General features: G+C 45.8%; 16 protein-coding genes across 16 annotated transcripts; 8 read left to right on the forward strand and 8 right to left on the reverse strand.

Moving 5' to 3' along the window:
• Positions 1-233: 233 nt before the first annotated feature.
• On the reverse strand, positions 234-1,610 carry NEMIN01_0920 (uncharacterized protein; the record flags this gene model as incomplete). Its single annotated transcript, XM_051476862.1, has 1 exon — positions 234-1,610. One exon carries the CDS (start codon positions 1,608-1,610, stop codon positions 234-236), a length of 1,377 nt encoding a protein of 458 aa, XP_051332822.1.
• Positions 1,611-1,775: 165 nt separating this feature from the next.
• On the forward strand, positions 1,776-3,212 carry NEMIN01_0921 (uncharacterized protein; the record flags this gene model as incomplete). Its single annotated transcript, XM_051476863.1, has 1 exon — positions 1,776-3,212. One exon carries the CDS (start codon positions 1,776-1,778, stop codon positions 3,210-3,212), a length of 1,437 nt encoding a protein of 478 aa, XP_051332823.1.
• Positions 3,213-3,422: 210 nt separating this feature from the next.
• NEMIN01_0922 (glucosamine-phosphate N-acetyltransferase) lies at positions 3,423-3,860 on the reverse strand (the record flags this gene model as incomplete). Its single annotated transcript, XM_051476864.1, has 1 exon — positions 3,423-3,860. The coding sequence occupies one exon, from the start codon at positions 3,858-3,860 to the stop codon at positions 3,423-3,425; it is 438 nt and encodes a 145-aa protein (XP_051332824.1).
• Positions 3,861-4,332: 472 nt separating this feature from the next.
• Positions 4,333-5,931, reverse strand: NEMIN01_0923 (anaphase-promoting complex subunit 3; the record flags this gene model as incomplete). Its single annotated transcript, XM_051476865.1, has 1 exon — positions 4,333-5,931. One exon carries the CDS (start codon positions 5,929-5,931, stop codon positions 4,333-4,335), a length of 1,599 nt encoding a protein of 532 aa, XP_051332825.1.
• A 373-nt stretch (positions 5,932-6,304) lies between these two features.
• Positions 6,305-7,789, reverse strand: NEMIN01_0924 (uncharacterized protein; the record flags this gene model as incomplete). The annotated part of the gene is made up of 1 exon (XM_051476866.1): positions 6,305-7,789. One exon carries the CDS (start codon positions 7,787-7,789, stop codon positions 6,305-6,307), a length of 1,485 nt encoding a protein of 494 aa, XP_051332826.1.
• A 250-nt stretch (positions 7,790-8,039) lies between these two features.
• NEMIN01_0925 (uncharacterized protein) lies at positions 8,040-8,546 on the forward strand (the record flags this gene model as incomplete). Its single annotated transcript, XM_051476867.1, has 1 exon — positions 8,040-8,546. The coding sequence occupies one exon, from the start codon at positions 8,040-8,042 to the stop codon at positions 8,544-8,546; it is 507 nt and encodes a 168-aa protein (XP_051332827.1).
• A 189-nt stretch (positions 8,547-8,735) lies between these two features.
• On the reverse strand, positions 8,736-9,590 carry NEMIN01_0926 (DNA primase small subunit; the record flags this gene model as incomplete). The annotated part of the gene is made up of 1 exon (XM_051476868.1): positions 8,736-9,590. One exon carries the CDS (start codon positions 9,588-9,590, stop codon positions 8,736-8,738), a length of 855 nt encoding a protein of 284 aa, XP_051332828.1.
• A 7-nt stretch (positions 9,591-9,597) lies between these two features.
• On the forward strand, positions 9,598-10,347 carry NEMIN01_0927 (tRNA (adenine57-N1/adenine58-N1)-methyltransferase catalytic subunit; the record flags this gene model as incomplete). Its single annotated transcript, XM_051476869.1, has 1 exon — positions 9,598-10,347. The coding sequence occupies one exon, from the start codon at positions 9,598-9,600 to the stop codon at positions 10,345-10,347; it is 750 nt and encodes a 249-aa protein (XP_051332829.1).
• Positions 10,348-10,694: 347 nt separating this feature from the next.
• NEMIN01_0928 (uncharacterized protein) lies at positions 10,695-11,747 on the forward strand (the record flags this gene model as incomplete). The annotated part of the gene is made up of 1 exon (XM_051476870.1): positions 10,695-11,747. The coding sequence occupies one exon, from the start codon at positions 10,695-10,697 to the stop codon at positions 11,745-11,747; it is 1,053 nt and encodes a 350-aa protein (XP_051332830.1).
• Positions 11,748-11,945: 198 nt separating this feature from the next.
• On the forward strand, positions 11,946-15,719 carry NEMIN01_0929 (cleavage and polyadenylation specificity factor subunit 1; the record flags this gene model as incomplete). The annotated part of the gene is made up of 1 exon (XM_051476871.1): positions 11,946-15,719. The coding sequence occupies one exon, from the start codon at positions 11,946-11,948 to the stop codon at positions 15,717-15,719; it is 3,774 nt and encodes a 1,257-aa protein (XP_051332831.1).
• Positions 15,720-16,123: 404 nt separating this feature from the next.
• Positions 16,124-18,169, reverse strand: NEMIN01_0930 (kinesin family member 2/24; the record flags this gene model as incomplete). Its single annotated transcript, XM_051476872.1, has 1 exon — positions 16,124-18,169. The coding sequence occupies one exon, from the start codon at positions 18,167-18,169 to the stop codon at positions 16,124-16,126; it is 2,046 nt and encodes a 681-aa protein (XP_051332832.1).
• Positions 18,170-18,210: 41 nt separating this feature from the next.
• NEMIN01_0931 (uracil-DNA glycosylase) lies at positions 18,211-18,909 on the forward strand (the record flags this gene model as incomplete). Its single annotated transcript, XM_051476873.1, has 1 exon — positions 18,211-18,909. The coding sequence occupies one exon, from the start codon at positions 18,211-18,213 to the stop codon at positions 18,907-18,909; it is 699 nt and encodes a 232-aa protein (XP_051332833.1).
• Positions 18,910-18,981: 72 nt separating this feature from the next.
• Positions 18,982-20,625, forward strand: NEMIN01_0932 (CTP synthase; the record flags this gene model as incomplete). The annotated part of the gene is made up of 1 exon (XM_051476874.1): positions 18,982-20,625. The coding sequence occupies one exon, from the start codon at positions 18,982-18,984 to the stop codon at positions 20,623-20,625; it is 1,644 nt and encodes a 547-aa protein (XP_051332834.1).
• Positions 20,626-20,753: 128 nt separating this feature from the next.
• NEMIN01_0933 (uncharacterized protein) lies at positions 20,754-21,959 on the reverse strand (the record flags this gene model as incomplete). Its single annotated transcript, XM_051476875.1, has 1 exon — positions 20,754-21,959. One exon carries the CDS (start codon positions 21,957-21,959, stop codon positions 20,754-20,756), a length of 1,206 nt encoding a protein of 401 aa, XP_051332835.1.
• A 121-nt stretch (positions 21,960-22,080) lies between these two features.
• On the forward strand, positions 22,081-22,359 carry NEMIN01_0894 (uncharacterized protein; the record flags this gene model as incomplete). The annotated part of the gene is made up of 1 exon (XM_051476836.1): positions 22,081-22,359. One exon carries the CDS (start codon positions 22,081-22,083, stop codon positions 22,357-22,359), a length of 279 nt encoding a protein of 92 aa, XP_051332796.1.
• Positions 22,360-22,862: 503 nt separating this feature from the next.
• On the reverse strand, positions 22,863-23,225 carry NEMIN01_0934 (small subunit ribosomal protein S20e; the record flags this gene model as incomplete). Its single annotated transcript, XM_051476876.1, has 1 exon — positions 22,863-23,225. One exon carries the CDS (start codon positions 23,223-23,225, stop codon positions 22,863-22,865), a length of 363 nt encoding a protein of 120 aa, XP_051332836.1.
• Between the last annotated feature and the right edge of the window lie 26 nt (positions 23,226-23,251).

A 23,251-nucleotide genomic window follows, 5' to 3' on the forward strand; every position in this document is an offset into this window, starting at 1 on the left:
TGTGTTTATACTTCACTAAAATTTAAACACTCCTTCTCCTTATACGGTCACTTAGACTATTGCTACTACTATTTTTAATGTAACCAGAGAATATAACACGAATCTCATTGTACTACAGTAGGTACAAAAATACTCTAGAAGTGAGTGTGTAGGATTTGTAGCTAAAGATAGTTTATTTCTATTCTCTATCTGTTTTACTTCAATAATAATCTATGTTTTACTCCTTTGATCTTTTATTTTTTGACTTCCTGCGCTATCTCGTTCTTCAGTAGGCTGAATATGTACTCTTTATCCTCTGTTTTATGGATGATTGATAGCTGTGTGTATCTTTCCATGTGCTGCTGTGCTTCCCTGGGCTTTATATCTAGCTCTTTCATGACTGTTTCAAAGTCAATGCTGTATTTCTCTAGATAGACCTCTCTATACCCCTGGCCTACTATATCAGAGTACATCTGAGGTACATCTATCTTTATGTGAGCCTTCCTGTGCTGGAGGATATCGTACACTGTTAGTGATTCTTCTAGTGCGCTTCCTAGCATTCTAGATATCTGCACTAGCTTGTCTGTCTTTTCTATGTCTTTATCTACTACACTGTCCATTCCCTGCAGACATAGCTCTATTTGTGCCAGGCTTTTTCTTTCTGCTTTCGTCCATTTGAAGCACTCCCCTGCTGCATACTCAGTGAGCAGAATCTTTCCTTTTCTCTTTCCCATGCTATTTTGCAGGAGCCCAAATGCTCTGACTAAATACAAATCTGTATCTTTTATTTTGTGTAGAGGATGAGATTTATTCTCTTCTATTTTTTCCAAAGCCTCTATATATTTTTGCAGATCCTCTAATGACACATCTGCAAATGGGAGAATTACCTTGGTTATCCCGTACTCAGCCATTGTAAGCAGAGCTGTCTTGTACCCTGCGTGTGCAAGAGTCTTCTTTATCTCCTGGCCTACTCTCTCTTTGGAGACTATTTGTCCGAGCTTGGTGTGGAGAGACTTCTCTCCTAGCACAGAGAGTATCTCTGGAACTATTTCAAAGGATAGTCTAGCTGCAAACCTCAGCACCCTCAGTATGCGAAGGGGGTCATCTGCAAAGGTTTCCATCGGATCGAGCGGTGTCCTTATTTTTTTCTCTTCTATGTCACTGACTCCTTTTCCTGTGTAGTCTTCCACTTTCTCTGTGTTTATGTTGTAAAAAAGCGAGTTTATGGTTATATCCCTTCTGTTCGCGTCTTCCTGCGGGGTGCCTGTTCGCACAACGGGTATTCTGCTGCCTGCGTACTCTTCCGTGCGCAGAGCCACAAAGTCTATGGAGTATCCGAGGTACTGCAGGCTGGCTGTCTCCAGGTGCTTGGCTTTTTCGTGGTTGAAAGCCACCACATGGTACCCGTGCACCTCTTCTGACTGATCTTTTAGATAGTTGATGAATCCTTCTGCAAAAACAGCCCCACTACTTCTGTCAATGGCGATATCTATGTCGTTGCAGGGAATGCTCATTATCCTGTCCCTGACCCATCCGCCAGCAACTCTGTACGTCATCCCCAGCCCCAGCGTCCTATTGTATTCCAGAAGCTGCGCAAAAAGCTTTCTCTCAAATGGCGTAATTGGAAACATGAAAAAATAAAAGAGAAAAGAGACAAATAAAGCACGCACGCACAGCTTATCACGGCTACAATGAGTTTTAGCTTATTTTTCTTCTGTGCGGCAGCTAGATAGCCCGTGTGCTGCCGCGCTCTCTGTAATTACCGCAAATATAATTTCGTATTTTAATTTCCTCGGATGGATTCCTTTGGTCAGCAGAACACGCAGTCCTACCAGAGCAATCTGACTGATATGGCAACAGGATCTATTGGCGACCTGGTAAAAGAGAGCGAGCTCTTGAAGGAAAATCAGAGAATCAGCCAAGTAGCGGAGCACTCAATCAACCAAACATTCATAAAGCACATCCCGCGCACTCACTCTTCTTTTTCTCCAAACGATCTACAAGATGAAGGACTAATGCACTACGTAACCACAGCATTTGCAGAAGTGTGCCGTAAAATAGACAACCTGCACAACATGCTAGAGAGACAGCCAGAGGAGCAGAGCAACACAGAGAAAAGAGAGAGTCTGGACAGTGTGATAATACAGGAGGAAAAGGAAGAAAAAGGGTGGTTTGAGAGAATAAAACAGATAATATACGGAAAAGAAGAGAGCGAAGAGTATGCAGCGCCAGAAGAGCAAGGGCAGATGGAAGAGAGCACCATACAGGTTGTGCAGCCTCCTCCAAAGATCTCAGCAGCTGATGCCCTGGAGAACGCTCTGACACTGGCTGAAAAGGCGAGTTTGAAGGCAGAGCTTCGAAGACATCAGCAGAGAGAGGCAGAAGCAAATGAAATGCACGCAGGAGAGACAGGGAAGAGAATGGGAGCAGAGATACAATACCACAGAACAAGGGCAGATGCAGCTGAAGCAGCGCTGAAAGAAGCAAGAGATCAGATATCTATCTATAAAGCGAGACTGAAGATAAGAAAAAAAGAGATATCAGATATAAAATCATCCTTCACTTCGAGCACAGCTGCAGAGTCACTGCTGGCTAAGCTGGCAACGACTGCATCTGTGCAGCTAGCACGCGTTCTTCTGCTCCTCGATAAGCCCGATGCAATTGAGCAGCTGCACCAGGAAATATCAGCAGGAGAAACAGGAAAGTTGGTCAGCTCGCTGCTGGAGATCGAGACAGCCATCAGAGACGCGCTTCAGAGAGAAAAAGAAGCACAGGAGAAAACGCAGAGAGAGAAGCAGCTGATAAGCAGCCAGCTGAAGGTGTTAACGAAAGAGATAGAAAAAGCACAGAAAGACAACCGCGCATTGGTTAGCGATATAGAAAGATCGCAGCTAGAGAACCAGGCACTTGCCAAAGAGGCAGAGGAAATAAGGGAAGAGAAAGATGCCATAATAAACAAGCAGAGACTGATGATAAAGCTGCTCCAGAGCAAGATACCGCGGATGCCTAAACAGCGCTCTTCCATCACACAATCTAGCATTCTTAAAAAGCCTCAACCAGCAAAAGTACCTGAAAAAACAAAAGGGAAGGTGGAAAGAGAGCTGGAGGAGAGGATAGGTGCGATAAAAGAAAAAATGAAGAAGATAAACAGCACAGAAGACCCAACATACAAAGCACACTTAAAAGATTTAGAAGACAGCACAAGAAGACTGAACGATTTTATGCAAATATAGCCCAGCTGTTAAAAAGCAAAATAACAGACTCTGCACTCTCCTGCAATAAAGGATTTTAAACAAATTCCATCTTTTCTATTTTTGCGTTCTATCTGCTAAAAGATCGATAGCACAGGAATGCATTGTTTTAATTGTAGCTGAATGTTGTACATGTGTCTAGCCTAAAGAGTATTTATTGAGCTTGGTGCAATGTGTTTGGTGATAGACTCTTTAGTTGTACAGTGCCATCATCACTTCTTTCTTTGAGTATCCGCACTTCTCGTAGAACTTTTGGTTCTCCTCGCTGCATGCGAGTATAACCTTGTAGCACTCTTTCTCTTTTGCTTTTTCCGTTAGATATCTTATCAGCTGCATTCCTAGGCCGTGTCCCTGGTACTCCTTGGATATAACTATGTCTTCTATGTGCCCCACTGTCCCAAGGTCTCTGATGAACTTTCTTTCTGTCAGGAGAGTGCCTGTCCCAATCACCTCGTCCTCTGCGGATACTACCACAAAGATGCTGTATGTTTGTCTGTTGTTTCGCAGGAATCTATACATCTTCTCGGCCTCTGCGGCCCCGGGATACGGCGCTGTGGTGAGGGTGGACAAAAGAGAAAAATAGTTTTCATTTATGTCTTTCTTTCTTAGCTTTCTAATTGTGTAACCCATAAAAAAGATACTCTATTTTTATTTATAGAAAAATTGAAACATCCAGATTTGATATAGCAACAATAAATAAATAAGATGCAGTCCCACACATCACAATAACCCACACCAAATGCAAAAGAACACACAGTCCCTAGTGCATCTTATATACACATATAACTGCATATACACCACAAAGTCAAAAAGATACGTATAGAAGCCTTCACACAAAGAATCTTCTAATATCCAGTATTGCAGCAGCTTAAGGCACAGTTCTCACTGCTGCTCTTATCCAGGGTAGATCCATGCCAGTATCTATATGTAAATTAAATGCTAAGTTAAGCCAATTATGTGAGAGAAAAATTTATGTGTTATTATTGCACAGTGGAATAGAGTTACGTATTTTACCCAGACAATAAAAATAGAAGAAAGAATGAAATAGAGGGAATGCTCAGCTACTATAACACATGTGCTTTATTACTCATTGCAGCGTCTCTTACATTGATATGGATGCATCGCCCGATGAGAGTGATGCAATAAGATCGAACACATATGTCTTTCTAGCATGGAAATACTGGCCTCTTCCCGTGGACTCTTTAGCAAGTATTTCCCCGCTCTGGAGGTACCCACTGTGCACTAAGATGTACGACAGCTCCAACAAAAATGATCCAGCTAGACTGGCTGTCTGCTCGTTCTCTGCAGCCTTCTCGTACATCTCTTCGACCCACTTGGAGTTGTTCAACACATTCATTGCAACTGTTTCCACGCTCTCTTTTATGCGCAGATGCTTCTGGAGCAGAGAGTACGCATTCTCCAGCTTGATCTGAGAGACAAAGTATTTGACAGCCAGGTAGGCAAGCAGAATGTTCTGCGGATTGGCAGATATAGCCCTTGTAAAGCAGTATTCAGCGCTTTCTTTCTTTCCTATCTTTTCGTAGATCAGCCCGCAGCCAGCTATTCCGCTGTAGTTCTCTGACTTGATCTTCATTGACTCAATAAAGCATTTGAGGCTTTCCGTTAGATTGCTGTTCATGAACTGCTCGTGCCCCATCAGACACAGCACATACGGGTCTCTGCTAATGGATAGACTCCGCTCAAAACACTCTAAAGCCTTATCGGTGTCTTTTTTCAAGCTAAAATGGTTGCCCAATACGGCCCAAGCAACATTCGATGTGGGATCTATGCCAAATATGTCTCTGCTGAGGGAGACAAGCAGGTTCTTCTCTCGGCTGTGCCACAGAATGCTGGAATAGTAGTGCATGCCCTCGATAAAGCACGGGTCTCTTGCTCTGATGTATTCAAAGACTGCTCCAGACCTCTGCATGTATCCGCACTCAAATATCTGCACTGCTATTCTCGATATGCTGTAGAGGGGCATTTGGCTAAAAATGGAAATGTACGCTGGAATAGACTCGATAGACCCTCTGGAGATCTTTTTCAGCAAGGAAGACTCTGTTATGATACTTTTTATAATAAACCTAGCACTGGGATCTTTTTCCTTATTTAGTCTTTTTGCTAGCTTGCTGTCAATGCCTGTGTGAACCTCTGACTCTTCTTTCTTGCTTTCTGATATCTCGCTGTTTGACATGTTCTCGTCTTCTTTTTCCTGTTTTCGCATGGCTTTCGTGCTCTCCTCTAGCAGCGGCTGGTACGTCGAGTACAGGAGACTCTCCTCTGCAACGGCTTCCAAAGACCTCTTAAATCCCACCTCAGGGCATCCCGTCTCTATCTCTGCTTCTGCGAGCATGCTCAGGATAAAAGATCTATCTGTCTCCAAAATGTACATCTTTTCTAAGGGTGTTAGATTCCTAGGAGCCACGCTTTTCTTTGCTGCGCTAAGTAGCTCCACCGCCAGATACTTCACTTGGTTGTAGTCTTTTATTTTCCTGTGGCACAGGGCCTGGTAGTACACAGAGCTGTACGAGTGATTCTTGGAGAGATATTGGAGCGCTCTTCTGTACTCGCCGTTTCGCATAAACAGATAGCCAAGGAGCAATGGGTTCTCTTTTTTCTGCTCTATCTCCAGTGCTTCTACAGCGTATATCGCATCTTTAAATCTTTCGTATTTTATACACTTCCACAAAAACTCCTCCATCCTATGCATAACAAAATAAAACTCTTTCATTCAATTTATTTGTGGAAGTAAATAGTAAATATTGAAGACCCAGGCGGACAGGATATAATAAACACACCAAGTAAACAGCATCTACGCTCCAAGACAGTGTAGACCCTTGCTCAATAGAATCTCTTGGCACATTTTGATGCTTTCTGATGCGAACAGCAAAAGATGCAAAAAGTATCCAAGACTTTCAGATAGACTCCAGGACACAGTATGCTCTGCACAGTAGCTGCATCTGATACACTGCACATACTCAGTTAATCTCTCTCTGCGATTACCTAATACAGTAATGTGCAGAAGAAAAACTTTTATCCAATACTCTCTGAGGTTTAAGACAGGCTGCGCAGAGTTATTTCTCTGCTGCCAGCAGGCCCTTGATGTATTCGCTTGTTTCTATCAGTGCGCTCTGCGTCAGAAGCTCTTCTTCACTCTCCTGCACTGCTCTGTCAACTATTTCGTATATTGAGCTGTTGTATGCTGTTTCTCTTCCGTACAGGATGTTACCGCAGTACATGAGCACTGATACAGCCAGATCAAAGAACTCTTTATTCCTCAGAAGATCGATGCATATGCCTGCAATGACCGATATTTCTTCATCTAAGAGATACGCAATCGAGCTTATCAGTCTGTCTACCTTGTGCAGATACTCCATTATGCTTGTTATGTGCTCTACTTTTCCCGTTTTAACAGCTGCTGACAGAGCCTTTCTGTACTGGAAGCCAAAGATCAGCCTTTCGTACTTCCCTCTCCTTGCGCCGCCATCCATTTTCATGGGAACTGAGTGCGTTTCTGTTGCGTCATACTGGCTGTACTCTTTTATGCTCTGAGGCCCGCTCTTCTGTATGATGATCTCTGGCTGCGCAGGCTCTGGTGTCCATCTGTCTCTGTACACCAGCACATTTCCCGTTGCAGTGGCTATGAGATACTGTGCCCCTGTGATCTGCTGTGTCTCAGCTGATGTACTGAAGAGCGCGCTGAATGACTGAATGGCAGATCCTGCGTACAGGGAAGAAACCTCTCGCAGAGAGTGCGTGGATATGCGTATTCTTCCGTCAAGAGAGGCAGTCATTAAATACTCACTGTGCACCTCTGCCTTTGTGAACCCTTTGGAGTGCATAGCTGAGTAACTGGTGATGTTCCCATCACTTACGCTGTAGACATACCCTGCTCCCGTGCACAGGCCAATGAACAGAGAGTTACCGCTGAGAAACTGCAGGAGACAAGGCTTCTCCATGTGCAGTGCTGTTATTTCATGTACCATCAGCTTTACCTTTTTTCTGCTCGCTATTCCTGTCTCTCCCGTATGGCTGAAGAAGTACGAGTATATGTGCATTTCTCCACTCGCTAGCGAAATGGCTAGATACTTTCCGTTCGATGTTATGCTGTCGATGTACTCTGGGAATGTGGTCTCAAATAGCCTTGTGCTGTCGTACGTGGAATACACCTGCAGTCTGCACGACTCTCCTCCCACACAGATGGCGTCATTTGACAAAAAAGAAACTGCTCTGATCGCGCTGCTCCCCGTGTCTATGAAAGAGAGGCTATTTCCATCGTAGTCTATGAGGCGGATCTTTCCCTCTCTGTTGTAGAGGGCTATGACAGAGTCACACGTGGCGATTCTTGGGGATGTTCCCGTCGACCGAGAGAACACTTTTTCGGCTTCTTCTCCGTCTATCGGCTTCTTGTAAAGGCTGTTTCCCTTGGAGAACACTGCTGTTGTTTGGTTTATTAGCAGCACAGCCTGCGAGTCTGGCGCATTCTGTTCTATTTCTACTATGCTTCTTGTTTTCAGCGGCTTTACTCCGTAATTGACGAGCTGAAATTCCTTTTCCATGAAGTGTAAAATTTCTGCGGATGCTTAAAAACTTTTCCAACTGCCAAATTCAGTTATCTGGCTTTCCTTAAAAGTACTCTGCAGATCACTAAAGGCGCTTTCCCTACTAAAATTTCCCATAAAGCGCTTAATTGCGCAGTCTGCCATCACACTGATGCTGCTGCATAAAAAGTGCCAGCTCCTCTGGGCCTATAGCATGCAGATTATTGGGCGGGTTTTCAACAAGAATTGGCAGCTGCCCGTATTTTCCATGGCGCTCAAAGTCCTTTTCGTCTCAAGAACTGGGCGCGAGGTGTGGACAGCGAGGTACAGAAAAGAGACAAACTGCTGGATAGTGAACAACGAGACAGTTGGTGTGCTGAGCAGCACCGAGATACTCTTCCAAGGGAGACCGTATTTTATATCGCTCTCCACTCCATCGGATGCATACCTCTACGAGATAGAAGAGCTCTCTGAAATACTGCAAAGGTGCCCAAAAAAGCCGTTTGAAGATCTCTGCAAAGAGATTAAAGCCAAGCAGCCCAGAGCAGCTAAAAAAAGCAGGTATTACCAGCAGATTCTTCGATCCTCCAACTGTTTTATGAAAACACGTACGCTGGACATGTTCAGAAGAAAGCAAACGAGATGGGAGGTGAATGCAGAAGAATTTAGTAACTTTAAAAAAGTCAAGCTCTCAGTGCAAAACATAATAGTCACCGTAGAGGAAGAAAAAGAGACTATTGGTCTTTTTTATGAAGAGGAAAATCAAAAAGAATAAACAAATTAATTTTATATAGTGGCTGAGTAGTAGTAGCAATGTGTTTATCTATCACCTGGCTTGCACTATGCATGGCCCCTGCATGAGATATACAGACAACAATGCACACAAGGGTGTTTTATCTTTCTTGGTCTGCTCTCATGCTCTTTCTCTCTGTGCGATAGCACACTCCAGCCAAAGAACAGAGAGCTACTCTATTTCCTCTACAAAGGCTTGAAAGTACTCGACATACTCTGACAGAGACTCTCTATTCTTCAACAGGTCGCTAAGTGTGGGGATGCTCTCCAGCACCAGAGCATCAAGCTTTGCTGGGTCAATGGGGACACAGACTCTTCCTGTCCTCGGATGGATACAGAACGGAGATTTAAGAAGGTGCTTTGTCTGCTTTGTTACGTTCACATCGAGCTTAGGAAGCAGCCTGTCGTACAGCTGTGCCATTGTCACTGCATCTCCCATATTCATAGCATCCTTGTACTTCATCAGGATCTTATCAACAGCTTCATTATTCTTCTTTGCCAGTGCGCTGAAATACTCGACAATGTTTGTTCTGTCTTTTCCTGTGAGCGCCATTGCAACTGCATCACTCACCCAGCAGTGCACGCCTCTGCCCCCTGAAAAAACAAAGAGAATGTTCCTAAACCCAAAGTCTTCTGCAAGCACCGAGCTCAAAACCTCCACTGCGCACTTTATCAGAGGCAGACATGCATTGCACATATTCTTATCTGTGCAGCAAGTCCTTGCATAATCTGTCAGATCAATGTCAAAGACAAGCTCTTTAATGATGCACTGGTTATTGGTGGTAACAGACGCAGGCTTGTGGACATACACCCCTCCTATGTCTATCTTCTGCGGGACATCCATGCATATTCTTGAAGCGAGCTCCTCTGCAGCTGTCACTGTGATGTATCTGATGTATATGTCATTCGCCAGCGTAAATGAAAATTCGCGGGTGCGGATGTACCGCAGCCACCTGGCAATGAGCGCCACTGGAAAGAGAGCCCTGTAGTATGCGCCAAGTGCGCTCTCATTTTCACCCCCTCGCATAAAAAAAATGGTCACGCATGCACGATACTTCAACAGAAAGCTTGCAAGAGTGCAGAGCGCAGAAGAAGCCCAAACAAAGAGAGAGAGCACCCACAGAGACACAAGAGACAGAGAGAGCACTGAGTGTCCTGTTCTCTTGGAGCTCAACTGCGACCGATGGATAAAGACAACTTCTCAGAGAACGCAGATCATATACAGGGCAGATGCTTCCATTATAGTGTACCACATGGCGCTCCTGCACACAGCAAGAGTAATTGAGTCTGGCACAGGAACTCTTGGCCTTACCTACGTGCTAAGCAAGTATCTAAGGGCTGGGACAGTTGATACCGTAGAGTGCAATGCAGATAGATACACAGCAGCAAAGAAGGAGATAGAGAAAGTTGGCCTAAATAACGTAAGAATACACTGCAGTAGGGTACTAGAGTATCTTCAGAGCGTAGTGGAGAGTAAAGAGAGAGCGGATGGGCTTGTCCTTGATGTCCCAGAGCCTGACGAAGTGCTGCAGACAGCAGAAGATGCACTGCGCCCAGGAAGTGCAGTGTGCTGTTTTGTGCCGTGCATAGAACAGGTGCAGAGAGTGCTGAAAAAGGCCGAAGAGTTGCCCAGGCTGAAAGTAGAGAAGTTGCTGGAGAACATTGAGATAGCGCACAAGCCAGCTCTCATATCAACAGAGCCCGCAAGAGAGTACGGAACAACACAGGATACGCAGATCAGAGGGCACACAGGGTATATCATTCTGATGCGAACACTCCCATAGATATCCACCAAAACGCTCTGCAGTAATTAGAGCACAAATCAGCAGAGTAGCTTATCCACTGCACTACAAAATCAATAAATTGCATTCTACTCTTCCTCTTGTATTTTTGTGCTGGATGTTCAGTCATCTAATAGCTGCTGCGCTATTGTGAGTATGTGAATATTTTCTAGCTTAGTGTAAATAGCCTAGGAATAAGACAAAGAGCAAATTAGCCAGATAAGAGAGGGTAGTGCACACATATTTTACACGTGTAGCTAGATAAGAGAGCACTCTGTCTCTTCAGCCTGGTGCATGAATAAACTTCGTACACAAACAGCGGGATAAATGCACTGCGAATAGATTTTTTTATGATTAAGACGGAAATACAAACAAATGACGGAAGTCTCTACACGGTTCTGCAGATATCAAAAAGAGCAAGCGCAGAAGAGGTGAGAATAGCGTACAAGAAGGCAGCAAAGCTAACGCACCCAGATATCGACTCGATGAAATCCGGAGAGTTTGAAGAGATCAACAAGGCGTACACCATCCTTGCGAACAAAAAGAACAGAATGCTCTACAACACCTTCGGAGACAGCATCCTTCCGATCCTCCAGGACCACAGATACTCGCCGTACATAGAAAAGATGCTGTCAAACAGAATGATAGCAGCGGGAGGGATAGTGCTGGGCCTCTTCCTTCTGAGCACTCTCTTCTACCCCTATCTCATCCTCCTTGCGAGTATGCACATACTTCCGTACTACACTCTCACAGTCATTCCACACACTCTTTTTTATTTTGGCTGTCTGTTCAGTATATACCAGATGGGAATGGGGGACATGAGGTCAAAAATATCCCACCACATCATGTACTACGGGCTGCTCCTCGTGCAGATGCTGATTATCACGCTGTACACAGACTCTCTCGTGAGCACCCAGGCCTTTTTGTTCTATCTCGTGAACAATGAGATAGCACACGCTCTAGTAGAAGTAGTGTACAGCCTCCAGTACCTCGAGCTCTCATCGATGGAGTACGTGATACAGAGGACCTTCAAGCGCATTGCATGCGTAAAGTACGCAGCAGGCGCGCTCTTTAGAATCCTCCTGTGCGGGCTGTTTATGGTAGATGTTTCCCCGTATGCAAGAGCCTCTTTGTTCCCCCTGTATATTTTTGTGCTGACTGCCACAGGAAGCATGGAAAAGATCGGAGGATGCATCCTAACGTGTCTTCTGCTCGTGCAGTCTATGTTCTGCGCGTGTGCGTGCAGGGAGAGCATGAGCGCAGCTGGCTGGGGCGTGGCAGCTGCAGTGCTGCTCCTCGCTCTCCTCGGCGTGGCTAAGATCGTGCAGGAGACAAGAAAAGTGTTCATCAGCGCGCAGTGGAACTGCATGGCGCCGCTGAGAATCACGGACAAAGAGTGCTAGAGCAAGATATTTTTATTTAGTTTCGCAGGCCGTGATGTAAAAATGCGAACTGTGGGATTCGAACCCACGGCCTTTAGATTATGAGACTAACGCGCTACCAACTGCGCCAAGCTCGCACAACAAGAAACAGCTGTGGAGAGTAAGACACTGGAAAGAAGAGAGACGGGGCTCTATATATTTTAAATAAATTTATTTTGGATGAACCATCTTTTGCAAGAGAGGTATTTAGGGAGTGCCGAAGAGAACTTGGTCATGGGCCAGTTTATCAAAGGCGAGGAGTGCGTGATTTCTGCAGGGTGCGACAGAATTGTGCTGTACAAAATTGCTGAAGGAAGGCTGGTAAAAATAAAGGAAAAAAGGGTCTTTGGATGCATTCTTGGTTTAGCAGTTGTGCCTTCTCTTGGGGAGGAGGCTGATTCTTTACTGGTGCATTTTGAGTATGCTCGCGTGTCTGCTATTTTTTTCCGAGAAGATCAAAACGAGTTTGTGTGCAGGTCCCTGCGGTTTTACGAGAAGCAGCAGTACGGGTTTGTGCACGGGTCAGAGAAGAACACATCTTTCATTCGCGTGGACGAAGAGCACGGGGTTTCTTTCCTGCTGATCTCGAACACGCACTTTGCCATCTTTTCGTCATCAGCCGTGGGAGAGAGCAAAGTCTTTGAAATGCAGAAAATACGCCCCAGACACTGCGCGATAAAGGACGTGGCCTTTCTCAAAGGGTACTCGTCTGCTTCTCTCTGCTTTCTCTTTGAGGACACCGTTGCAGAGAGATCCAGGATTCTTGTGTACATTTTGAACGTGGAGTACGAGCTGTCTTTCTTTTTTGAGGTTGACTCTGTGCCGCACGGGTGCTACCAGCTCGTGCCCACACAGGACAAGGCATTTATGGTCCTTGGGGCATGCGGAGCTCTTTTCTACACGCAGTGGGAGATGCTTGGGGTGCGCTTCAACGACTTTTGGTCCTTCGACAGGCTGGGGATAGAAGAAAGGCCGCTGAAGGAGAAAAACTTTGTGGTTGAAAACGGAAAGTGTCTTGTGAAAGACAGAGACATCTTCCTTATATCTGAGACCATCTTCCTGCAGTTTACCATCCTGGGGGGGAACTCAAGAGTGTCTAGCGTGATCGTAAGGAAGATAGACCTGGATGCCAAATTCAACAAGCCATACTCTACAGCAGTATACGGGAACAGAGGATGCTTCAGCACAGCAGAAGGCCTCTTTTTACTTACGTTTGAATCAGAGACCATAATGGAGGAAAAGGAGCAGAAGCCCATTGATGTTGTCACGGAAGAGTATGTGCAGATGTTCCTAAGCGATGCTACCGACTCAGATCTGCCTCCTGCAAGTGCTGATCGAGAGAGTGCATCTGCAGGCGAGCAGGAGAGACTCTCAGTGAGCCCGAAAAAAACTAGAGCAAAGAAACAGAAGAGCACAGACAATAATCATTTGCACAAGGAATCAGAGGACGGCCTTTTATCGGGCAGAATACTTGAAAGGGAGTACGAGAAAATGTTTAGAATGGCAGGAGACACAGAGAAAAAGAACGAAGAGGAGGTGAAAGAGACAAAAACAAACAAAATAGTCATCACACAGACAAAACCGTCGATAGGAGAGATATGCTGCATAGAGCCGCTTCCTCTCATAGAGAAACAGCAGGTGTTTCTAGTGGCTGCTGGATCGCCTGGACAGCCGCTCCTCTTTGAGGCCAAGGAGGGCATGGATCTGCTGTACACCCACACCGCTAAGATACGCGGATACTCTGATCTCTTCGTGGTTGATGCGCTGGAGAATAAGTATCTCCTGACAAAAGAGGGAGAGAGCGCAGTGGTGCACTGGGACAAAGAGGTAGACCTTGTGCAATCTGAGATATCAAACAGCCTAACCATCCTATTCCACGCTATTTCTACGGGATACATACAGGTAACAGTCTCTCACATATGCTACCTAGACAAAGAGCTAAAAAAGGTCAAGACAGCAGTGCTCCCAGAGACAGCCCGTGCTGCGGTGTACGAAGACGACAAAGTGTTTTTGATCACTGAAACAGGAGCAGCGTACCAGTACAAGGGGAACAGAAAGACAAAGATACCTGTGCCAGATGCCACAGCAATAACTGTGCACAAGGGCACGCTTTACATCGTAGATAAGAGCGGAAGACTGAGCGTATACTGCATAGCCAGCCGCAAGATACGAGGCGAGTATTCTCTGCTCTCTGTCTTCCCATCGGTTCTGGAGAGCGTGGAGATCGAGATGGATGCAAAATACAAGCTGGCTATTCACGACATCACAGCAGTGGAGTATATGCTCGCCACCTACCTTCTGGTGCGTACGGTGAATAACGAAGTGATCGTGTACCGACAGAAAGACAGCAGATTCTTTAAAGAGACAGTGGCTAATAACGCGTTCTACCACGAGAAGCATGAAAGTGCGCATAAAGCACTCAGCCGGATACAGGTGTGCGGTGACTTAGTGTTCATCCCAGGGTGCAACCAGACACGAGTCCTCTGTTTTACGCCGTACACTCTTATTATGCACAGATACAACATGCCCATTGATTCAATCAGCGAGATTGCATCGCCAGAGGAAAGCCAGTACAGATACTTCATTATCATGGCAAAGGGAAACATAGTGCGAGGCACACTGCCTGACTACTACTCGTACGATAAACCCATATTCTACAGAAAGACCAAGGTAGACAGCATATGCCAGCACATTGCATACTCTGCCTGCAAAAAGGTGATAGTGGCTTCAGTCTATGTGGAGAAGGCGTACACACAGGAGATGATCCCGTTCACGGTGCAGGCAACAACTGAGCTGGATGCAGACCCCGTCCCTCTCCCTGCCATCCCCGATATAAGTGTGAACCCTCTGACGCGCGCATACTCTCTGAAGATATACTCGCACGATGAAATGAGGCAGTACTCTCGCTCCTCAGCTGTGCTTACATCGGTAGATGAGTACATGCTGGAAGACAATGAATACATCTCCTGCCACAGGATAGTCACCCTCCCAGATAAACAGAATACAGAAGGGTGCTCTGAGTTTGTGATAGTGTGCACCACATACATAACAGATGAAGACCTGATGGCGAGAGGAAGGCTGATTGTCTTAGAGATAGCATCAGTGGTCCCCAAAAGAGACAGAATAGAAACCAGACACAAGCTGAAGGCCCTGGCTGCTGAGAAAACAAAAGGAGCAGCAACAGCATGCGATGTCATCAAAGGAAACATCGTGGTGTGCATTGGAACTAAGCTCATGATCTACGTCTTTGACAGAAACGAAGGCCTCAAGGCAGTTGCATTCCACGACATCCACGTGTTCCTTACATCATGCATGGTCCTGAGGAATATAATTGTCTGCGGTGATGCGTATAAGGGAACTTTCCTGCTGTTCTACCAAAGCGAGCCTCCTTTGCTCCATATGCTATCGCAGAGCAGCGGAGGTGTGAATTTGCTTAAGGGCGTGGGAATGACTTTGTACGGGACATCTCTTAGCCTGCTGTCCTACGACTCATCAAACATCGTAACTATATACAGCTACTCGCCGCAGCACATTCTGTCTCAGGCGGGATCTCGCCTTATCTCCAGGGGAGAGTGCAAGCTGCCTGCGCCCATTGCAGGGTCATTCAGAATCGAGCTGGGGGGAATATACAGAACAGGGCTGTACACTAAAAACGGGTACGTGTACACGCATAAGACGCTAGACCAGAGCAAATACGTGTCTCTGCTGGATCTGCAGCACGCGGTAGAGTCCAACCTGTGGATGACCCTGGGGACCAACTCAAAGTCTCACTGGCTGACAGACAAGCCTGCAGAGATGAAGGAAATAACTCTTAAAGAAGTCCTCCAGACCGGGCTGATGGAAGAGTACTTCAGCATGTGCAATGTGCGCGCCAACAGAATTAGCGCTGAAACAGGAAGATCGTCATCAGGCGCTGTCAAAGATGAGCTCGAGTTTTACAGAGTAGCGCCTTAGCAATGCGTATAGCCTATGCATTGATTCTCTTCATATGCAAATATTTGCACATTTTCAGAACCGGCTAGAACTCGTCCATAATTTATAAATATACCATTTAAAATATTTTGTGTATTTCCTGTTCAGATTTATTTAGTTTATTTTATGCATTATCTTATTCCGCTATCCCAGCACTATTTACTCATTAGGCTAAACCCTCAATACTCACTGACAAGCTCTGCATCAGCTACCTCATTGACCTCAATGTATATTACCAGCACAGCTAGCTCCTAGCGGCACCTATATACTCTTTATATGGCAGATCAGTTAGCATTTTATAGCGCTTCATCAGTTGATCTTCTCGTCACATGGTTACACCGTAGACAGTTAAACTAAGAATAGAAGATAAGGAAATACAATGTACTTTATGATGACTTCTGATACTTAGCTATGTCAAGGAGAGCCTCCTTCAGTATGTCGAGTGTCTCTGGGTCTCTTTCCCTCGCAATTCTGCTTGCTACAGAGGCAAGAGCCTGCTGTATCAGCATCTTCTGTCTGCTGGGAGACGGCCTAGGCTGCACAACTCTTTCCCTTATTGGCGTAGCTGGCTGTGCTGTCTCTGCGACTTTGCTATTTGCTGCACATGGCGGATTTACTTGTGGTGCTGATTTCCCTTGGTATGCTGTTTTTTGTCCTGTGCTTTCTCCTTTGAGCCCCAGTCCTCTTATCCTGTGCGCGTATCGCAGCGTGTTCAGCGAGTGCTCTGTGGATGCTTCTTCTGGGGAGATTGTGGCTATGATACAGCACTTGGACTCTCCAACGAGCGACTCCTTCAAAACCTGCGTGAGCTTGCTGTGTCTGAACGGAAGATGCGTTGCTGATTTGTCCATCGCGCGGATGCACTCCTTCAGAGCCAGCAGACTCTTGTTTATCTCAGCTCCCTCCCGCTTAATAAGAGAGTGCTGCGACTCAGAGCCTCTCTCAGTTCCTCGCTCGCTCCCTGCCAGGTCTACGAATGTGAATATCCCCGTGGCAGTGCGCACCCGCACCAAAGCATGCGAGCGAGACGAGTTGCTGTTTGCACCTGTCTTCCCTGTCATCCTGCACTGCAGCCCTTTCCTTATCAGGCTAGTTGCATCTTCCATCTTTTCCACTGTGCACTCTTTGACTCCCATGATCGAAACCACGCCGTCTTTCTCTCTGGCAAATATTTTCTTTCTTTCATCCAGGAGATCAAAGATGCAGTTGGAGTATATCTCGTAGAAAGAGAGCTGTATTCTCTGCGTGAGAAGATCATTCAGCGCCTGGAATATCATTCCCGTGTGCTCATTCAGCATTGTGTATGTTTTCCCGCTTCCTGTCTGGCCGTATGCGATGCACGTAGAGCTTCCTCCATTCAGAGCATACTCCACCATGCCCTGCACACACTCTCTGTAAATATCGGTGGTGCTTGCGTACTCTCCGTACGCTCTGTCAAAGCTGTACGCGTGTGGCTCCATGTACGGTGTAAGATCTATTTTCTGCTTGCTCTCTGTGAGGACAACCTCTGTTCCTGACACTTCCACGGTGTCTCTTTTTCCGTCTTTTTTGATCGGTCTTTTTCTTACTACCACAATGATCCTGTTTTTATCGAGCAAACTGCTGCTGTTCGCATGCGAGTCTTCTTTTGCTCCCTCTGCCCAGCTCGTGGATCCTGTGCGGTCCTCCACAGATGCAATTGACGGGTACTCAGCGGATATGTCTGGCTCTGCAATGGAGAGATAGGATTTCTCGTCTATTTCCTGCTCGTCATTATTTGGGTAGCTGCTTTCTCCTAGAATGATGCTCTCCTCTGCCTCTTTCATTATCTCATCAACCATCTCCTTCTTTCTCTTCCATATACTCCCTGGGCTGTACCCATCTTTTATGACAGATATCCTTCTGCCTGTGCTGTACTCTGCTGATAGCCTGTGATCAGAATATCCTGTGTACACATCGCTATTACTCTGCATTCGATCACCGTACACATCAGTGCCCTGTAGATCTGCAGCCTCCATGGACCGCCGCGGTGATCTGTGCATGCTGTTTGCACTTTGATACGAGCTTCGTATTGCATGGCTATAGAGCTCCTGGGTGTGCATGGGGTCTTTCTGCATGCTGTGCTTTATCTCTTCAGGCGTTTTGCTGCTGAACTCAGCGCTAGACCTCGCTAGAGTCTGCATTCTCTGGTGGAGGGAGGCTCTGCGCTCTCCATCGTATGGATGCTCCGTATTGAGCTGCTTTATTAGCTCGAATATTCTTTTCCTTGGCTCAAACTCTGTGATCCCAAACTGCACAAGATCTGCGTACTTTACCTTCCGAAGATCGCTCGCCGAGTGCACTCCGTGCCCCTCCAGCACCTCTGTCCACTCTTCTGCTTTGTTTTCTCTTAGTATTTTCCTTATTGAGGCTGCGCCATCTGAGGCCATGCTTCCTAGCTCGTTACCTCCCATAGAATATTTAAAATTAAATTTCAATTCAACATTTTCATTCAATGTCTGTCCCGCTGCTAAATGAATGCAAGTGCAATATATGCACAGTGGATAGCGCTGTTCTTCCGGGATGGAGGTCTCTCCTTGACAAAGAGTTTCAGGCTGAGTACTTCTCAAAGATCAAAAAGTATCTGCACACCACAAAATTCTATCCCCTGCCCTCCAAGATCCTTCGGTGTCTATCTTTCTTCGAGTGCTCTGACACAAAGGTTGTGATACTCGGCCAGGACCCATACCACGGCCGAGACCAGGCAGAGGGTCTCTCCTTTTCCGTGCCTGTGGGAGTGCGCCCTCCCCCAAGCCTCCTCAACATCCGCAAGGAGATCCTCAGCAGCACAGGGATAAAATCAGCGTGTGTGGGAGGATCCCTCACCTCCTGGGCGCGGCAGGGTGTTCTTCTTCTGAACAGCACTCTAACGGTCACCCCAGAGAAGCCTCGCTCGCACGCTAGCATAGGATGGATGAGATTCACTGATGAAATCATTCAGCTGGTGAGCAGAGAGTCAACAGGCACTGTGTTTATGCTCTGGGGAAAGGACGCGCAGGAGAAGAGGCCTCTCATCGATGAGAGCAAGCACCTCGTCCTCGCAACCTCCCATCCCAGCCCCTTCAGCGCGCGCAGAGGGTTCCTGGGGAGCCAGCACTTTATGCTGGCAAATGCGTACCTTGCGTCCAAGGGGAAGAAACCGATTATTTGGTGAGAGTGAGTAACAATTTGCAAACACAAAAACAGATAATGCAATCTATAAAAAGAGAAAATTTTTGCACTTTTTATGAAGTACATATTAGTATGTGGAGGAGTTATTTCCGGTGTGGGAAAAGGTGTTATAGCCAGCAGCATAGGGAGGATATTAAAAGAAGAAGGACACCATGTGACAATTGTTAAAATTGATCCGTACTTGAATTTTAATGCAGGAACTTTGGGCCCTCGAGACCACGGAGAGGTGTTTGTTCTGGACGACGGAACGGAAACGGACTTAGATCTTGGAAATTACGAAAGATTCCTGGGCGCCAATTTGACAAAGTTTAACAGCATCACCAGCGGAAGAATGTACAGCGAGGTGATTAAGCGGGAGAGAGAGGGCGAGTATCTGGGAAAAACCGTGCAGGTAGTTCCCCACGTAACTGATCACATTAAGACAAGCATCCGGAACGCAGCATGTCTGCCCGTGGAGAACCACACAACACCCCCCACGATCTGCGTGATAGAGCTGGGTGGAGTAGTGGGCGACATCGAGTCCATTACGTTCATTGAAGCCCTGCGGCAGATGTACGTGGAGGAAGGCAGAGAGAACTTCACCGTTATAGGCGTTGACTACTCTCTGGAGCTGAACGGAGAGCACAAAACAAAGCCCATACAGGCCTCAGCGAAGAGAGCACGAGAGCTCGGCATTCCGTACGATGTCATTGTGTGCAGATCGCAGAAGAAGCTGGAGAAAGAGCCGCTTGATAAGATCGTTCTTTTCACAGGCGCAGAGAAGGTGCTGGAGATGCCTGACTGCAATGTGCTCGATGTTCCCACACAGCTGTGCAACTCCACGGGGATTCTCTCGTATCTCAAAAAAAGACTTATTCTTCCAGAAGCCGCTCCAATTGAGGAGAAAGGCACTTATTTCTTAAAGATCACATCGAAGAAGGAGAGAGTGTGCAAGGTGGCTATTGTAGGAAAGTACAGCAACCACGAGGACGCGTATCTCTCTATTAAAGAGTCTCTCAAGTTCGCAGGGGCAATTGACAGCCTAGCAACCGAAGTGCAGACAAGCTACTTTGATACTTCATCGTTCCCAGACAAAAGCAGTCTCTCTCAGCTCGACGAGTTTGACGGGATTATTATACCCGGCGGATTTGGGAGAAGAGGCGTCGAGGAGATGGTAATGGTGGCCAACTATGCGAGAGTAAATAAAATACCCTTGCTTGGGATCTGTCTGGGAATGCAGGTCATAGCCATTGAATACGCCAGAAATGTGCTGAACATCGCCAACGCAACAAGCGAGGAGATGGTGACGGAAGAAGACATCCACACAATTATCGACGATAAGATCAACGATGAAAACTGCCCCACAGACAAGACAGGATACTCGCTGATCATTGCAAAGAACTCAAACAAGATGAGAATAGGAAGGAATGAGACATCAACAATAGAGGGCACACGAGTAGCCACCTTCTACGGGGCTCCTGAGGGAGGCGTTATTTCCGAAAGGTTTAGACACAGATACGGCATAAATGTGCAGTACGTCCCAGAGTTCGAGAAAAACGGGCTTAGAATCGCAGCAAGACACAAGAACTACATTGACGCTCTGGAGGTCTCTGAGCACCCTTTCTACTGCGGTGTTCAGTTCCACCCTGAGTTCCTCTCAAAGCCTGAGTCTCCGCGCCCGTGTTTCTCGGCCTTCCTTACTGCCTGTCTGCGCCTGTAGTGAGGAATAATAGATATCCAATGTTGCCTGTTTGGTCTATTTATCTCCTGCAAAAGAAGAAAAAAGAATGCACCCTTCGCGTAAATAAATTGGAGTTACTCTTACTTGATTTCTATATTTATTGCTCTCTATGCTATCCACAGCGTGCAGTCTTTGAACCGCCTTATGATTTCTAGGATAAATAGGGGAGGTGTGTGGGTTTGTGCACTAGAGCCTATAAGGAACATGATGTGCGCTAGAAGCGCTGTGTGCACTGCGCAGGCATAGCTGTAGAGTATGCGAAGTATCCTCAGATACGCACTGAATACTGGCTTTTTAGAGACTCTTATTCTTCTACTGCATATTATCCCGTTGATTAGCATCGTAAGAATGACTGAGGTGTACATGCACACCATAAAACACTTATCTATGCCACTCCTAAACCATGTGCTTAGCTTTGTGCAGAGGAAGAGGTATATGCCTACAAGCGTAGATACACCTGCTACTGCTCCTAGCGCAGTCAGGAGTACGGATGATTTGTACGATGCTCTTTTGTAGTATCTGCTGTTTGTAGAAATAGTTCCCATCACTACGAATGAAGAAGCAGCTAGGATGCTGGGCACTGCTGCTGCTAGACCTATCTTAGAGTGCATGGAGAGGAGCCTGCACACTTCGTTTATGTGCAGCATTCCGAGAAGAATGGATATTATGGAGAGCGCGCCTGGTATGTAGACTGTTATGTAGCACGAAAGGAGAGTGTGCACCATTGACACTTTTATTGCACTCTCGCTAGCTGTTGTCTCAGCTGTTAGGATGGTTAGGTCGGGCTTTTCAATGTACCTGAACGTCTGTATTGACTCTAGTCTGCGAAATGTCTGGTCCAAAGGGTTTTTAGTGCTCTTTGGAGCAGCTTCTGAAGAATCTCCTGCATCTTCAGCTGGTTTTGCTCTCTCAATCGACTGTATTATCTCTGTGAATAGGATGTTCATGCTGGTGACTATCTCGGCCTTCTTCTTTTTTATCTGGCCCTCTTTCTCCCTTATCTCTTCGTAGTCTCTTGGCGTTCTGTGGAAGTTGCTCTCTTTTTCTTTGTTTTCGTGTGGGGTGTTTTTTATCTGTTTTAATTTTTCAATCTCTATTTCTATTTTATCTAATACATTGATCAGTATTTCTGTGTTTTTATCTTTTTCTGCTTCTGTTTTGGTGTGTGCTTTGTTCAGCTCTACCACGTACTTGCTGATCTCGTCTACTTCTGCACGGAGAGTGTGTATGCAGTGATCAGCCAGGGCTATTAGCTGTTTTATGTACGCCTCTGTCCTGTCTATGTGCGGTATGGTCTCTCCTGTCTCCTTCATCCCAAGTAAAACAATTAAATCTTAAATACTTTTCTTGCAGAAATATTTAGCTGCTCTTTTCAGACAAAATGGAGCACTAAATTTGATTATTGCATCTGTTTTCTTGTTTATCCCTGCTGGAATGTCTCGCATAGAAAGAATAACGAAGAGCATACAGAACAAATACCCACACGCAGTTGTGAACATAAAGGACGAAACGAAGTACCACATAGGGCACAAAGAAATACTGGACATCCAAAACCCGCAGGAGACCCATCTCAACATAACAGTGTACGATACGGCATTTGAAGACGCTTCGCCCATCAGCTCGATTCGAGAGATAAACAGGCTAATAAAAGACGAGTTCGCACAGGGACTGCATGCCGTAAAGATTGCATGCGAAGGTGCTCCCAAAGAGTAAAATAAATGCACTCTAGGAGTCCGCTATACACTCTCGAATTACACTACTTTATTCAGAATATTTTCATTTTTATTCCTACCAAAATAATATAAGTGTACATTTTCTAACTTACTAGAAACAGAGAACTAATTGAAGAGTAGTAGGTTACTGCATATAGCTATCTCCATCCTTCTCTCTGCTAATAGCGTACAACTATCTCATCAATGCTAGGCAGTGCTACATTGCTCTAATACAACATAGATAGAACTTTGACAGATATACAGTTGCAGCTTATTTCACTCTTGCCACTCTCAGATATACTGCTAATATTTCCATTAACTCATGCTTTGCTAGCATATCCTTGCACCTAACGGCTAGCTGCACTCTTTTGCTCTTTTAGAGCACTTATGAACTCGTTTGCAGCTACTCTGATCTCTTCATATTTGAGAAAAGAGAAACCAGAACTTAAACCACGCACTCCAAGACAAGATAGAATTTAGAATTAGCTCATTTATTTATTTAGTCTATCCTTTCATAACTACTTGAATAAAGACCTCTGGGCTTGTTACGGTGGATGTAATGGTTTTGAATGCATCGTATGAGGCAATTAGGTCAATGTACTTCTTGCGGATGATCATGGAGTATTTGTCGTACGTGTTTGATCCGTTACCACAGGGAGATCTTCTGGTGGTTATCTCTAGCCTGTTGTTCTTTGCGGAAACCGGTCCTTTGTTGCTTGGCTCCTCTGCCTTTGCCAGCTGGTAAATAGCGTATGCAACTCTCTCTATCTCCTCCTTGTTTCTGCTCACCAGGGTGATTCTCAAAGTCTGTTTGTTCTGCTCTGTCGTTTGCTCTACTTCTTTTTCATAGTCTTTTTCTGAGTGCATCTGCAGGGGAGACAAAAATTAAAATA

The sequence above is a fragment of the Nematocida minor genome (genome assembly GCF_024244105.1).
Source record: "Nematocida minor strain JUm1510 chromosome Unknown 7875, whole genome shotgun sequence".
Lineage (NCBI taxonomy): Eukaryota > Fungi > Microsporidia > Nematocida > Nematocida minor.